This window comes from Temnothorax americanus, unplaced genomic scaffold, assembly GCF_048541705.1.
Source record: "Temnothorax americanus isolate GAGA-0224 unplaced genomic scaffold, ASM4854170v1 Scaffold31, whole genome shotgun sequence".
Lineage (NCBI taxonomy): Eukaryota > Metazoa > Arthropoda > Insecta > Hymenoptera > Formicidae > Temnothorax > Temnothorax americanus.
This window is the reverse complement of record NW_027509453.1, coordinates 2,362,180-2,378,738: the sequence shown is the minus strand read 5'-3', so window position 1 is coordinate 2,378,738 and position 16,559 is coordinate 2,362,180. Positions and strand designations below refer to the sequence as shown.

General features: G+C 36.0%; 2 protein-coding genes across 6 annotated transcripts; one reads left to right on the top strand and one right to left on the bottom strand.

Annotated features, from left to right (window-relative positions):
- The first annotated feature begins 143 nt into the window (after positions 1 to 143).
- Positions 144 to 4,625, top strand: L(2)37cd (general transcription factor IIIC subunit l(2)37Cd). Its single transcript, XM_077412869.1, is given in 8 exon segments — positions 144 to 284; positions 1,170 to 1,325; positions 1,406 to 1,979; positions 2,055 to 2,630; positions 2,724 to 2,932; positions 3,403 to 3,586; positions 3,657 to 3,736; positions 3,739 to 4,625. Coding segments are annotated over 8 exon segments (1,992 nt in total). The 3' UTR covers positions 3,811 to 4,625.
- LOC143901007 (uncharacterized) lies at positions 3,990 to 15,067 on the bottom strand. Of its 5 annotated transcripts, none has more exons than XM_077412877.1 (7): positions 14,745 to 15,067; positions 13,968 to 14,080; positions 11,052 to 11,920; positions 7,192 to 7,541; positions 6,294 to 6,454; positions 5,339 to 5,523; positions 3,990 to 4,599 (listed from the first exon to the last, which is right to left on the bottom strand). In XM_077412877.1, exons 3-7 carry the CDS (start codon positions 11,145 to 11,147, stop codon positions 4,306 to 4,308), a joined length of 1,086 nt encoding a protein of 361 aa, XP_077269003.1. In that variant the 5' UTR covers positions 11,148 to 11,920; positions 13,968 to 14,080; positions 14,745 to 15,067; the 3' UTR covers positions 3,990 to 4,305. The 5 variants fall into 5 exon arrangements, with proteins under 5 accessions (XP_077269003.1, XP_077269002.1, XP_077269001.1 ...); XM_077412876.1 differs by having other exon boundaries at positions 13,989 to 14,080; XM_077412875.1 differs by lacking the exon at positions 13,968 to 14,080.
- Positions 15,068 to 16,559: the final 1,492 nt, after the last annotated feature.

Genomic DNA, 16,559 nt, shown 5'->3' with positions numbered 1-16,559 from the left:
GTTGCGGTTGCGTCGTCACCATCCGATGTCAACGATAGAGCTGAAACAAATAAGGGACTTGGTCGTCGATAGGTTACGAGGAACGACGCTTTTGTGAGCGTGATTCGAAAACTTGTTGTATTTATTTAGAGAAGCAATACGATATGAGCGAAGTCGGTGATCCAAGTGACACCGAGATGTCTGATAAACAGGACGACAAGGATCCGGACTTCAACGGGGAGGATTATTGTCGTGAAATCGACAGCGACGACTCCCTCGCCGAATCGCTGGACAACGATATTAACGTACGTCGAAATGCTCCAATATATTTACTTTAGTCCTGTCGTTTTAAATTTGGATAGAAACGTACTTGTTCGATTCGATTTTGTTTGAGAATGAAGGTCTCGAAAGGCAGAAAATCGTTGCGCGATACCGAGAGAAATAGCTCGAATGTTGAAAGCGACGTGTTTTTTGAAGGTTAGAAAATCTGTCGTGCCGATCGAGTAAAACGAGAGCGTGCGTCACGATCGAATTATAGCGCGAAATAAAATATGAAATAATATGACGTTTTTATAGCAGAGATATATTTCATGAAAACTGACGGTGGGGAAGAGTTAAACGTTTATCCTTTGTGTATATTAATAATCTATCTATATTTCCTGAAATAGAACTATTTGTGTAATTTACTTCCCCACGCTTAAAATAAAATACGACTATCATATATATATAATATTGTTTGCATAATAAGTATATACTTTTCACCCTTCTCTTTCCTTTTTTCTTTCTTTCCCATATATAAAGTTTAATTTTAAAGAGTTAAATAAATGTAATCGAATAGATGCATTATTTCGTGGAAAATTATTTTTCCAAGACCTACGTATCTGATAAAAACTAATAATAAATATATCTCTTACTTTTTTTTTACAAAGGATTACATTTTGTTGATTTAGGCTGCGATCCACTTGACGCTACAAATGCTTTGGAGCGTTCTTCTTCTCCTTCTTTCTTCATTGAAAGAAAAGAGAAGAGGAATGCTTCGAAGCATTTGTAGCGTCAAGTGGACCGCAGCTTTACTCGTCACATTCTATATTACAAACTTGTTTAAAATTCTATGAGTTTGTGATTTATGAGATATTGTCAATTGTATGTAGATTATATTTTATATATAGATCCTTTTTGTCTTATCGTAGATAAAGGAAAATAATCCACAAGATGGCAAAGATGCGGGCCCAGTAATTTCCGGACACAGATTTGACAAGAAACTAATATGTATTAAATATCCCGGAAATGTAGTCAACGTCGATAAAGCTATTGAAACGTTGGGTGGCATTAGTGCCATTTCTATGGTATATGATAAAATAATAAATACTATATCCAATTAGTTTAATTACATTATCCAACTCTTATATCTGATTGTGTTTAACAGACCGTAGACGTTCCTAACAGAAGATTAGAACTGCGGTTCAGACCTGACGACGGTTACAGCAAGCCTACTTGCGGGGATAGACATAGTACAAACGGTTTCTTGCTTAGAGTTAGAGTGAAAAAGAATAAGGTAACACAAGTCAAAAGTGCTACGGTGGAGCTTGTAAAACCAACATCTATGGACATTACAAACTCGGAAGCTACTACTTCTCGCATTAGTAAAGATCTTCATACATCCCATTCGGACAATGAACAGATTAATGCAACATTTAATGTCACGAGAGAAAGAGACAATTATGAAGGCGATATCAGTGTCGATAATTCGACCATCCAGGAAGAAGACCGCGATCTTGACTCTACGCATTGTAGCGAAGAAGCAGCTGAGAAAAAATATACTGTAGATAACGATGATAAAAATTTATGTGATACATGCGTAGACAAGAATCCATCGAGAAATAAAAAAAACACATTTGCTTTTGACAACAATAAGTATGAAAATTTATCTCAAGAGACAGACTATGAAGTACCGTACTTGAAAATATTGGGAAGAATAGAGACTGAATTCAAATTTACCAGTATGTTGTATACAAATTATGTACGACGTTATCTCTATATTAATTTTTCTCATATTAATGTCTTTTCTTTTTTAGATTTATGTGATTTTCAATATCTACCAATGACACAGAACAAGTCGAATCCAAAGAAATTGGAATGCATATACAGCTTGATTTATCCAACGGGCATTCCGCTTTACTCTTGGTTAAAAAACGATGTACCTTACTTCCTACCACCAGCTGTCTTCAGCAGAATGGACACTGTACAACAATATATACCGAAAACCGAAATAGATTCAAATCCGGAGAATGTAATTGGTAAAAGCAAAAAATCTCAATCAGGCTTTCCCAATTACATATACTTTTCCACGTCTGAAGTACCCGCCGCGGCGCCGAAAGGCATTGAGTCTGCTATGAGGGTGAAGTTTCTTCAAAACACGCACTTGGAGCAAGTACGCCAGCTCTTCGAGGAGCGTCCAATTTGGTCAAGAAACGCCATTATGTACAAAACACAATTTACATCCGAACAGTTGAAAATATTATTGCCATCTGTAGCATATTATTTTATGACTGGACCGTGGAGAATTATGTGGGTGAAATTGGGCTACGATCCAAGAAAGGATATTAATGCAAGAAAATATCAGACACTGGATTATAGATTAAAAGCTATGCGTAAGTTACATTATTTTTGACTGTCAAAGATATCTGAAGTATCTTTATTTAACATAAAAAATATTCTATGAAATTAATTTTTGTGATCCATAGATGGATTAGGTTCAACTGTCAGATGTAAAAGAAATTATTCAAATTATACATTACCCTATAAATCAGCGCCTGTATCCAAACAGAAACCTGCAGTACTTACTGCCACGTTGAGTCAGAAGCAAAATTTGAAGAAAGAGCGGCATTTATATGAGAATGTGTACATATACCAGGAAGGTATGGTACCTCCTTCCCGACAAATGTTTTATCAGGTTTGTCAATAGTTTTCTCTACAAAAATAGTATGTTACGAGACGAGGGTATTAATTGTAAAATAACATTATAATAAGGCAACTAAAAAAAGGCACAAAAGATTCGAATAAATTATATGATTGAATAGTTGAAAGCAAAAATATTCTATTTACCAGTCAGGTTTAACGGATAAAACTGTCCGAATATAACTTTTAAATATAACGTTCATACTCAAACGATCTGGAGCAATTCTAGATAATCTAAAATATAGTCCTGAAATTGTTTATACTTTGTAATGTTCGTATTTACATTATGAGTAACGCTCAAGTTTTGGTCCGGTCTCGCTCCAGCAACGATTCGAAAGAATAAACAATGAAAGAACATTTGATCAGACCGTGAGCGGAGCATGAGTGGACCGACAGTGTGTATCGGACCTTACATTGATTCCGAGCACTATTATAAATTGTTACTTCCACTCATTCTGTTATTAGTATTGCGACGTCATGGTAGGAGAAATACAGGAAATGCTAGCAAAGCTTCCTGATCCTTTACCTGATGCAAGATGTCACGAGAAGAGAGGATGGCTACCAACTGGTTTTGACGTACAGTGCAGGGAAATTTTAAATAAACAAGTGCGGGCTGTTTTGAGAAAGAGGATGAACATTCCTGAGGACCGTACGTGTCAATTTTAGTTCGCTAAAAATAAAATTATTTATTTGAGGATAAACTTATATTTTTATTACAGATCCAACGTCGCTTCCACGGAAACGAAAACGTGGAATGAAATTAAAATATAATAAACTGATTAATAAAAGAACACAACAATAAAGAATACAACAAATTCTACAGAAATTCAGGCAAATGTTACTTCTACTTCAAAATTAAAGGAACAAGATTAATAATGAAGATTGCAGAGCTCGAATCCAAGTGATGAAAATTATAATTATGTAAAATAAGAAATTTTGATTACATATTTGCAATCAAGTTTCTGTTTTCTTCTGTGAAAATATTAAAATGTAACATTCTAATACTTAACATTTGTTCACGAAACATTGGATATAAGAATATGTTACAGATATATTTATATATAACGTATATTAAAATAAATATAAAATACAATTATCCTCAACTAATAGTCATAGAATTTCTTCGTATTACACGTAGACCTATATACATTGTCTACTCGACTGTACAGCTGCGAATCATAATGAATGAATATCTACATATTCAATCTGAGAATTAAGATGTGAAGGCATACATGGCGTCTGTGAACTTCATCTTCATCTTTTCTCATGCCAAAAAGTAATTTACCTAATAACACTCTACGTTAGGTACATCATCGCTTCAAACTTCGAAAAAAAATGGCAAAAGCACAGATGAATTTGTCGCTTAATCTAAAGATGCGCTAATACTTCGACAGCTACCGGTGGCGTTTGATCGCCACTAAGGATAACCGGTTCGGATTCAGTTTGGACAATCCTAACGAGATTTGCGTCCTTCTTCGAGGATACTAAAGTAATATTAGGCGCGACATTGGATTCGGCACAATAACTTGGCGGTCGACTCTCCCTTGCTGTGCCAGGAGTCACGATACTTCCCGCATTTGACCTGTAGGTCGGTGGCGGCGACGACGTAGGCTGCAATCGGTCCAATAACAACAACCGAAGTCTATACTCTTGCATACTAGCCTGTAATAAAGTATTCATGTACGAAATATTCCAAAATCACTGAATGGTTTTTTAATAATAACAGATCCTTCGAATAATTAAAAATAGTTTTCTTATCTTAGCAAAAGTATCGAAATTATTTATTTCAATCTTCAAATGATTTGTAATATACTTTAATTAAGTAAATTAAATTATATTAACGCTAGAATAGTTTCAAGGGAGTTAAAATGATCTATTTGACATTTTAAAATAATTTAAATAAGAATTATTCATTTTTAAAACATCTTCTATTTCCTTGACTTTTATTGAAATTTTTATTGAAATTACATAGATAATTAATTTTATTAATTTTTCTCTTTTTCTCTTCTCTAAGATTTCTTTAGTAGAAATAAATATAAATTACTCTTCGGTAGTTCTAGTGTTAATTCATAATACATATTTTTATATTAAGTAATGAAGCAAATTAAAATTCTTTTAAAATCTACCTGAGATTAACTGAAGAATATAGTTTTGTTAAGTATTTATCTTCTGAAATGGAGTTCACGAAAAGCCTCTCTTTCTCTCTATCTCAATAACTTGTTACTCGTAAATTACAATTACTCGACATTCTGGCTGATTGTGAGAAAGACTCGACTCCAAATTAGATGATAAATCTACTCTTAAATCGCTTATGAAAGCGATTTGTTATTTAGTGCAATATAACCGAATAAATTTTTAATAAAACGCTTATTTAATAAAACGTTGCTTTATAAATATATACCTGATAGCTCGGTGGCGGCGTTCTAAATTGGAATTCCGGATAGATCATAGCGGCGTATGGATGTATCGGTCTCGCCGGGGGTATTCTACCGGAAATGCTTGTGAAGCCGAATAAGCTGCCGCAATAATCTTGATTAGTTAATCGCCATGCCACTGCACTCACTAATACCAGAAGCACTCCTATACCTGTAACAAAAAATGCATACTATAATTATAATACAAATAAAACGACCTACAATCTTCATTTGTCACTCTATAATGGTCTAAATAACTGAGACACAAGTTGCTCTTTACGTAAAAATAAGAAAGAAAATAGATTCCAATAGGTATTATTCCTTTAGTCAAAAGGCAGCGGCGTCTGTTCGTTTGTCTATTCCTCTATTTGTTCCTCGAGCCATTATTCCCTCGATCTCACGGTTTTCGCGTGTGTAAGTGTATAACATCAATCTCTGTAAGCGGCGTTCCCTCAGTGTGAGAAGCATTCTAAGCGGGTCGCAGCTTACATGCCCACGTTTAGAAAGTAACTGTTGCGAGCTCGAGTTTCCCTATTCTCTCCTCTCTCTTCCTCGATCTTGCTGCGCGCCACGTGCAGTTGATCGCTATGACAATCTACATGTTACGTCTTATTCTTCAGTCTCCGATTACAGGTTTCAAGAATTTCTTATAATTCCGTAATTTAAAAAATTCATTTCTCTTGGGAATATACCGGTAAATGTAGTATTGATATCACTCTTTCATAATCCTTTTTCTACAAACAAATTGTTTGAATTTCAGAAACAATACATCGCCAAATCAGCCGAATATAACGACAAATATACATGCTTTTTTTCATCACATAATTCACATAAAATATCGTAGTCTCTTTTTTAAAAACTCAGTTATTATCGACGCTTAATTGCTAAACTTTTTTTTATTAACATCGACGGTAACGAATGAGGAAAAATGCGTTTATTTACCGGACATAAATATTCCCAAAAGATGATCACGACCAGAGGCTTTAAGAGCGCCAAGGAGGGTGCCTGCACCGGCGCAGACTAGACCTACGAAGCCGACACCCAATATGGACCAGCGTACTGGCGGGGAACCCAAACCGCAACACTGTTTTGGTACTGTGTCCCTGCAATGCAAAAAAAATTGAACGATACATGTTCGTTGAATAAACGTGACATATTATACTCTCGTGACAATTATATGATCGCGATTGCTATATATTGTTACAGCGTAGCATCAACCGTGAAGCTATATAGTTATATGGCTCTTAAATGATATGTACATTGGTCATGATGTCATGAAAATGAAACAAGGAATTCGAACAAATTATGTGATCAAACTATTCGAATGACATGAAACTTTTGTTTAACTAGATGCCAATAATAATTGTCTTCTAAATTTTTATCTCTTAAACATCCAAACGTTTTCTGAACTATTATTTCATTCAACTACGCGCCATTCTAATAATTTTGTAATCGCACACCAATAAAAATTAAAATTTAAAGAAAGGTTAACTATAAATATTGGACAATAACAGTTAAAATGTGTAAATTATTGAATCTCAAATAAAATTTACAAAAAAAAACGCATGAAATGTTTATGACAAAATTTTTCGAATTTTTCACTTGTTTATAATCTTTTGCAAAGTAGATGAAAATGTAAGCAAAATATAGACAAACTGTGGATTCCAGAATATAAAGAAACGCATTTAAGAATGTTCATGACAAATATTAATTTTTTTTTTTCACAAAAAAAAAATATATATATAAACAAATTGCAGATAATCAAATCCCGTATAAATTTCATAAAAATTCGCATTTCAGAGGTGTTTTCCCTACCCGAGAAACAAATTTCGAGGCTCACCTGCCGAAAGCAGACACGCTAGCAGGTACAGGGAATGGTAAACCGAGGCTGAGGCCTCTGAGGCTCAAATGCGGGGGCGGGGGGTGAAGAAAACCTCTGGCGGGTGGTACCAGCGGCACTCCCAGTGCGGTTGATGCCGTCTGGCAACCTGGCGTGGCGGCGGGATACGTCGGTATGGAGCAAGATCTCAGAGCGCGACGATGCTGTCTGCGTATTCGTCGCTCTCGTCTACGCGCGTCTCGAATACCGCTGGGAATCTCCTCGGTCTGGCTCGCCAAAGCCCCACTCTGAAGCCCCAGCTCTGTCTGCGCCTCCGTCGAGGTAAAAAACCGACCACCGTCTCGTGCTTCCTAAAATGTAAACGAGCTGTGAATTTGAGCGGCTCAGCTCGATCTAGCCGCGCGTGACTTTATTACGAATCGTCAACTTTTTGTCGTCAGACTTTAAAATACGAATAAAATCGCGCGGAATATAAAATATATTCATGTAAAATTATAAAAGTATATATGTGATAAATTATATTAAGATTTTATCATTCTCTTAAGTATATCTAATAATAAGACATTTACGTAGAAAATTTTAATATTCTTGTTTCTAATCTAAATTTTTTAATGTAAAAAATGCATTTTTATTAAAAAACAATACGTATTAACGATCCCGATATTATTCTAAAATAAAACATTTTTTAATCCTACTACAGTTTTTTTTTTTTACAAACTATAGGTATATAAGTCACTGTAGAAAACAAATTGCAATAAAAACAATATTCTATTTTTATCAAAAAAAGTAAAATAATATAATTTAATGTTGAAATAAATTATAATATTATAATTATACGTTAAGTACATTTAATATTCAACTAAATAAGAATTTTATTGAAAATTATATTAAAATAGAAAAAGGACGAGAAACCTTTTATTTTATTAAATTATTATTTTACGTAATTTAATCATCGCTCTACGAAAAATTTATTGTGAAACTCTGACAGGGGCGATATTTTTCGCAATAAATAGTCCGCCGTGCTTTAGAAAGATATAATTTATCAATAATATTATTATTAAATTGATTATCAATTTAATTGGGTAAACTTTATTATCCCAGCTTCAGCTCGGGATTGCGTTTCAAGACCGACAAATAATCGGCACGTATAGTTATTTGTTGAACAGAAAATCATATACACACACTTTACGCAAAAATATTCAGTATATAGATTCCCGACTGATTATCGCATTCTTTTTAGCATGGTTGAGCAAAAAACAGTATTTTTTTGTAACTATAATTATTCGTAACTTATAATAATGTGATAGATTTTAAAACCTATGATAGATTTATCTAGTCGAACATAGCAAAAAAAAACATTGTAAAAGTCGGTTTGGTACTTCAAATCGTAATTTTGAAGGAATTTTTTATTTCAAGGCTTTTAATGCGCCACAATCTCGTATGTTCGGGAGTGAAACTGCGGTTTCACACATCAGTTGTTAAGAGTTCAAGAGAATAAAATATAAAAAGTTTCTCGTTTTTTAGTTTAATAATCTTCAATAAAATTCTTATTTAGTTAAATGTATTTAACGTATAATATTATAATTTATTTAAATATTAAAAATTGTATTATTTTAATTTTATACTTACATTATTCTAACTTTATTTCAAATAGTTCTTGATACGTCGGACAAATAGTTCTGGTTAAAGCAAATTACTTTAGGAGAAACATCTTATGTGAGACACAGCACCTTTATCTTACCGAGAGTTTACTTAACAGTCTTTATCAGATTTCAAGAGATTTGCAGTTCTGCACGAGTTCTAAAGAAAGTTCTGCTTTTTAAAAGCAAAAGATATTGGTTAAATAAAGATGAGTTTTTTATGAACTTATTTGAACAAAGGCAAGTTATGCACTTATTTATACATTTTATAAAGCGTTCTAACGATAAATTCTTCTTAAAAAATAATTGTAGTATTCTTTTTAAAATAATTTTTATCGCTCGTGAAAGGACTCGTACCTCTGAATACAGTGGGAAGTGGGATGATGCTTGATTTCCAAGAGTTATTTTAAAATACACTGAAATCGATCAGCGTTTTACTTTTATATCCGCAGATATGTATTTTCCTCGCGCGCGATAAAAATTATTCAAAAAATAAAAAGGATTGTTTATCGTTAAAACTCCTTAAAGTCGTGATAAGCTTAAAACTGTATAAGAAATATTTTAGAATACACCGAAAACTTAAAAATTGATCAGTCTTACTCATGCATAAATAAAAGCGCCGAAAAGTTATTTAAAAATAAAAAAAAACAATTACCGTCAAAACTCTTCATAAAATGTTATAATAAACTCGGAATCACACAAGAACCATTTTATTAGTTAAGTAAAACTGTAAAATTGTAGAAGATACATAATTTTCTTATGTCGGTATATTTAAGAGCGCTTGTGTGTGTACTCGTCTCTGTTCAAATTTAACCAATATTTTTTACTAGAAAACGGAAGTCTTTCTAGAACTATGTAAAACTACAAATTTCAGGAAATTTAACGAAAAATGTCTAACTTCCGTGAGACAAAGTCAAACGCTGTTTCATGCAGTTTATCTTGAAGTCCTGCTTTAATAGCCAGAACCATTTGTTTAATCTATCAAGAACTATAGAACTATTTGAAATAAAGCAAAAATCCTCAATTAAGTTAGTTTAATTCAGTAATTTAATTAAGTTAGTTAAGTTAAAATCAGGTAGTTAATTTTAATTAAGTTAGTTTAATAAAAAATGATTCCAGTTTCAAGTTTCTGCGTCAGTTCCTTACACGACATATTTCCTGCAACAATTAACTTTTCTCTTTCTTTGTCTACTTCAAATCAAGGCTACGAATAAAGGAGAGATTTGACATCAATATATAGGAAATATGTCTCTCGATACGGAAGGTTGAACAAGAGTATTTTGAAAAAACGAGATAAAATGCTGTTCTTGCTTATGTTTCGTTGCATCTTTGGTGCTCGTTTCAAGTTGGTTTTTATCGATACTTTCATCGTTACGGACCTTTCATCGTTTTTATTGACATTTCATCATATTTATTCACATTTTATAACTATATAGTGTGCAGTTCATACCTATAGAGTGTACAGTTTCAGTGTGTTTTTATTTTTTACATAAACTTTCAAAATAAAATCGGAAAAAACCGAGAGCTATATTAATTTTATCTTAATTATTAGTCTGAAAATAAATTTCTTTGCTGTAATAAACGCTGTAATAAACATTTTTTTACACACACCAATTTTTAATTTTTGATAGAATTTTATTCGAATTTATTAACATAATTTTTCTGTTGTTTGAGTTTTCGCAAGTTTTTATTAGAATTATTTTAAAAATAATATTATCATACATTTAAACGTTAGAACTTTATATTCCAAATTTTTGAAAACTTTTCAATTTATTGCAATAAGAAAAAAAACAAAGCTTAAGCTCTCTTTAAACGATTCTTTGTACTTACGATATACAAAATTATATAAATACAAACAATATTCTATTCTGAAATCTGTGATGCAAATTATAAATGTGAATTTTAAAGTTACTTATAAATTAATATAAATAATCTAATTTAATTATAACGGAATTGTTACGTATAACTGAATCAGAAAACTCGTTTGACATTTGCGTGATCCACTCCGCTCCGCGTAAAGACTGTACGTACAATTTCTAAGACATTTAAACGTGTTCATAAATCATGTTACACAGCTCGGAACGCGCAGAAAGCCACTTTCTTTTAAATAAAGACAATCCGAACATTTTCAAGGGTACCCTTAATTCCTCTCAAAGATTTCGGTCATTCGACTGGCTGCGCGCGTGACACGTCGAGAGAGGAAACGAAACGAAACGGTACCTGTGTTTGGTCCGTGCTGCTCCTGGCACTATCCACAGCGGCACCGTCGACGGCGACGACGCTCACGGGTCTCGGGTCGGACGGGGCCTCGGCCATCGTGCGATCCTGAGCATCGGTCCCCGCAGTCGTCGCGACTTCTCCGAAGACACTTTTCCCCGTCTCGCAATATATGATATCTCGCCTGGATCGTCCTCGTTTTATTCCTCCTTAGGCACCTCTGATTTTTTTATTTGTGATTTCCTCTTTTCTCACTCATCCGTCTTGCATTAATCTGCGTCTCGTCACGATTCGATGTGAAACGGCTCCGGTTTCCTCTGTTCAAGTCACCGACGCACAACTTATTGGCTCGATGACGTTAATACTCGAAGGTGAAACGTCGAGGGTCCTTCCTATTTCTTTATCTCCCTCTCCTCTTCTTCATCAGCGATAGACGCTAAGTGCACAATTGGAGAACGTCAGGTATGGCAATTCCGAGAAACGGATATGAACACAATGGTAACGCACTCGGCGCCGTTATCGTCTATTGAACTGGCCGGCCATACGGCAAACCGGTCCGTCACGAAACTAGATCCTTTCTCCGCGCCGAATATCACCGCGCGTGTTAACGCACTCTCAACACAGCCTCCGGTTCCACAGTATTCCGCTAACTCCGCATGGGAGCGGCATCGCGCGAGGATAACGTGTTAGTTCTCGCCATTACGGCGTAAATCTCTCGTAACGCGGCCAAGCGCACGTCCCTTCTCAGCCGACTACCGTCTGATCCGCGGCGATGTTGATCCCGCATGGTCTAAAAACCAAAGCTCTCTGCTTTTTCATTACCCTACGCGACACGGCCATCCTTCAGGATCCTGCGGTCTTGCGTGTATCGGCTGTGAGAAAAAAAAATTCTTTCAGACACAGACGTTTGGTTTGCCGTAAATTGATTCGCTTGAGAATCCACATGAGAGAGAGTGATTTCCTTATCACAAAATTTACTAACTTCTAATTTAAAAAAAAATCATTTTTTAACGCAAGTAAATAGAGAAACGTGTCATATACGATCGGGCCGGATCTTTGGGCCTGATAATATTTTTGCACCAATTTGTATACATGCCTGCCGAGAAATTTCGACGTTATAATATAAAATCATTTTAAAATAAAGATATTTCGTTTTTATTGTGATTTTCAAAAATAAAACTTACCCGGACCTCCGACTATTACAAAAATTGTAATATGTTCCTAATTTATATACGTTTCTCAGCTCATCGAACTACGCGTTAGTTAAAGCCGAAACGCAAGCTGAAACTGGAATAATACAATCACATCGATAATCAATTTAATGATAATGATGCTAAAGCATCTTTAGAACCATTGCGAGAGATTTATTGCAAAAAATATTTTTTATTCTCAATATTTCTCAACTTTATTTTCTATAGCGTAACAAAATTTATTTCTAAAATTTGGATTGTTTTTTAAATAGCAAAATTTCAATTCGACAAAGATTGTCTTTTATTTTATTCTACTCCCCGTATAGATTTAATACAAATATTGCATAATAATAATATTGTACAACACTACGCTTTCCCTCTTCAAATTCCTGTAATGATAAGTATAAACAATGGACACATATATAGAACCTATGTATATAGTTATTAACTTATTTATTGTGTCATTTATCTTGTAATCGTAAAATATGAGAACTACGCATTTTGTAACTTAATAACTGCTTAATAATAAATACATCATAATTAAAAAAAGAGAAACAAATTATCTCTCTATTCTTTTCAACTTGGGACACAGTATATAAAACTTTACTTTTGAACCGAACAATAATACAATGGCATGTACAATTACTCCGCGATGTGTCATCCAACTCAAAAGACTTGAAAGCAAAAATTATACCGTTGTGACATCAAATGGAAAGTGATTTTTTAATATAATCCAACACGAAACATTTGTAATATTAAAATCGTAAAATGTCTTTTAATTAAAAAAGCTGATTTGAAGGAAGAGAAAAGCTTATATAAGGTAAAAAGTTTCAGTATTTTATTTTAAAAATACCAAAGAGATAATTATAATTAATCAAAAAAATAATTAATTAAAGTTGCGAGCAAATTGTTTGCAAAATATCAAAATTATCTTTATTTTAGACTATTGTACTTTTGTTCACATCCAAATGTATGTCTATCTGCAGTAAAAGAGACCGTAATATTTTCTTATTCTTAGAATTTTTAAACCTATTTCTTTCTAAGCAATCTGTATTTTTTTTTTTAATTTGTTTTTCACGCAAAATTATCCTCTCGTTACGAGCAGCCTGTACATCTCGATATTTATTGGCTAACGATCTCCTAGCTAAATGATTCCAATTTTCGTGTAATTTCAAGTGCGAAGAAATCAACAAAAATACTTGTATTTTCCATTTAAATTGGTTTAACATGATCCGTTTTAATTGTTTTTTGTAAAATTTGAAAGATCGAAGTAGCCAATCGAATTATGAATTATGAATTACGAATCACGATCGCTCGAAAGATAAATATGCCACTAGGCTCTTCCGCTAAGCTTTTTATGTCCGAAAAGAAAAAAAGAAAGTATCTTCTTCGCAAAGAAAACACGTGTCTTACATTTCGCGTTTAGTGACGCACTTTAAACAGAATCAAATCGGTTCCGGACAATTGCGACACGCGTCTCTTTGTCAGAACTACTTTCTACTCTGCTCAAAATTACTCTCTCCCCACCCACGCATAATTTCTCTCCCACAATAACCCTTAACGATGTCACTGTAAAAAAAACTTATTATTGTTCCAATAATCGATTATCGATTTAAGTGAATTTGCTGTTTCAAAAAAAAAAAATAAATAAAACAGTGTTTCTCCAGCCTGACAAATAATCGGCGCGCAAGTCACTGAATTGCAAAAAGTATCCGTACAAAATTTATACATGAATATTTTTAGAAGCTACCAAGATCCAGTCCGATCGAAGAGACGGCATCCTCTCTATTTAATCGCGTTATCCTTTCCCCCGTATGGTTCGCTCTGTCTCTCGACGATCACCTGCAACCGCAACCCGCATACATCTTATAATAAACGCGTTTAAATCGCGGATTAAAAAGCACGGTGCGAGAAAGCATCGTTCCCCGCCCTGCTCCACCCGCGTATCTCTCTCTCTCTCTCTCTCTCTCTCTCCTCTCTCTCTCCTCTCTCTCTCTCTCCTCTCTCTCTCCTCTCTCTCTCTCTCTCTCTCTTTCCGCACCGTTGCGAGAGGCACCTTCTCTCGGCACACTTCCAGCATGGCGAGAATACATGCGCGAGTTGCCATCGAGACACGTCTGTAAACCGCACACGTTCGAATCAACAACTTCAGAGCACTTGAGAGTGTCCTGCGACCTCGCGAGCGAGCCAAACCGATCCGCCGCGGAAAGAAGGTGCTCCCGCGTAACGTACGTTCGCGACAACAAACGGTAAATCAGGCCTACGAGAGAGAGAGAGAGAGAGAGAGAGAGAGAGAGAGAGAGAGAGAGAGAGAGAGAGAGAGAGAGAGAGCCTTTTAACCGCGATTGGGGTCGCGGCAGATTTCCCAACGGACCCCGCGGTCAAGCGTTCGGAAAAAGAGAGAGAGAGAAAAAAAGCGATCACTCGCGGGGGACGATGCTCCTTCGCGTGTCACTGTTAATAAACAGCTGGAAACGGCACGTCGCACTCCCCCCGAAACACTCACTGAACGGATCCGCGATCGCGCGGGGTTCCGCGCTCCGATCTCCTTTGTGCCGTCGGCCGTCGTCCGTCCGATCGATCTGCCCGGGAGCGTCCAAGTCGCGCGCGTTATCTCTCAGGTTATATCTGTCGGCGGAGCGAACGCGAGCGAGAAACACTACGCGCCGGGGATAGCGGCTCTACTGATTCGAGTGACTGGGCGACTCGCTTCGCTTCGCTCCCGAGCCCGAGTGCTCCGACCGACTCCCGTTTGTCGAACAGCCGAACAAGACGTGTATGCACGTCGTGTACGGCGCGCGACGCGCGACTGTCACTCACTCGTTCACTGTGTGCCAACGCCAACTGCCACTGTGTGGGTGCGCGCGCCGCGCGGCCGCCGAGCCGAGCCGAGTCGAGCCGAGCGCAAATCACCGTTCGGGTCTCTCCGGCGCGACAAGGACGGCCCGCGATAACTGCCCGAGCGCGCGAGAGGGACGGAAAAGCGAACGCGCAATATGGTGGCGACTTGCCGAGAGAGAGAGATGTTATGGAGGATTCGCACTGCGTCCGATGTTCGACGTACGACGATCCGACATCCAATAGGAAATTTTTGTCTCTAATAATAAATTCTGTTATTGGATGTCGGATCGTCGTACGTCGAACATCGGACGTGATCGGACGCAATGTGAATCCTCCATTAATGCTAGGAACTACCGAAGCGGTGTCGAGATGATAATCTCTTTTGAAAAATTACTTGAATTTGTATAGCGATGTGTTTTCCGAGATCTTACGCGAATCTCGTTCTACATAAAGACACAAATGATTGAATCGATCAATTTACTTCCCTCCTTCGTCCTTCCCTTTTTCCATGTATCTGCGTATAACTTATAAAGATGAAGAATCCGTATCATCTCCAGTTTTTGTCAAAATGGAGCATATTTTACTAATCTACTTAAATGGTAGAAATTAATCGTCGATTATTGCGTTAAAAGAAATGACTGAAAATTGAATGTCGCATAAAATAAAAAAGAAAACTTTGTAATTCAAATTTTATAACTTTTCGGTTTTTTTAGTGAATCTTATGGCCTCTCGCGCTCTCGAAATGATATAAAGGATCTAATTTTGCAATTGAATTAAAGATGTCTAAAGATTGTTTTCCTCCATGTATAAAAGGTTCAATCGGGTTTTCTTTGACAAAGGATATAAAATGTGTTAATCTCGGAGATATCTCGCTGTTCGAAATATTTTTATTGTCTAACTACTCGAGATCGTCACGTGGGCATGCATGTACGTCGGGATATCTTTTACTTTTTTCGAAAAATTGAAATTTTGTCGATCCCGACACCACTGCGGCTCTACGAACGAAAGGGGACGATCGACGATCGTGCGGGAGGGAGAAGGGACGAAAGGTGAATAACAAAGAACGACGGAACGAAAGACAGAATGGAAGGCGCGTTTTTAACGAACGGGCCCCGTCCACGAATCCCTCCAGATTCATCTCGTCGAACGTCTTCGTGGTCGGGGCATTCCCCGTATTAGGGACACAGAGTAGCGTAGAATCGATGTTGCACGAGATGAGTCTGAAGCACCGTCGATTTGTCTCCTTTCTCGCGCTTGAAGCGTAGCGATTAAAAAGAAATAGCTTAGTAAGCTTGATTAAATCGGCCTGGTGACTTTGTCGCGTCATCTTCTTTTGCTTGAAGTTTTGTTCGTCAAAATAACGCTTGTCCATATTTTTTTTTAATTTAATTAATGTTTTTGATTAAAATATATTTAGTTAATATTATTCGAGATTTCTCTCTCTCTCTCTCTCTATCTCTCTCTCTCTCTTTAAATTGTT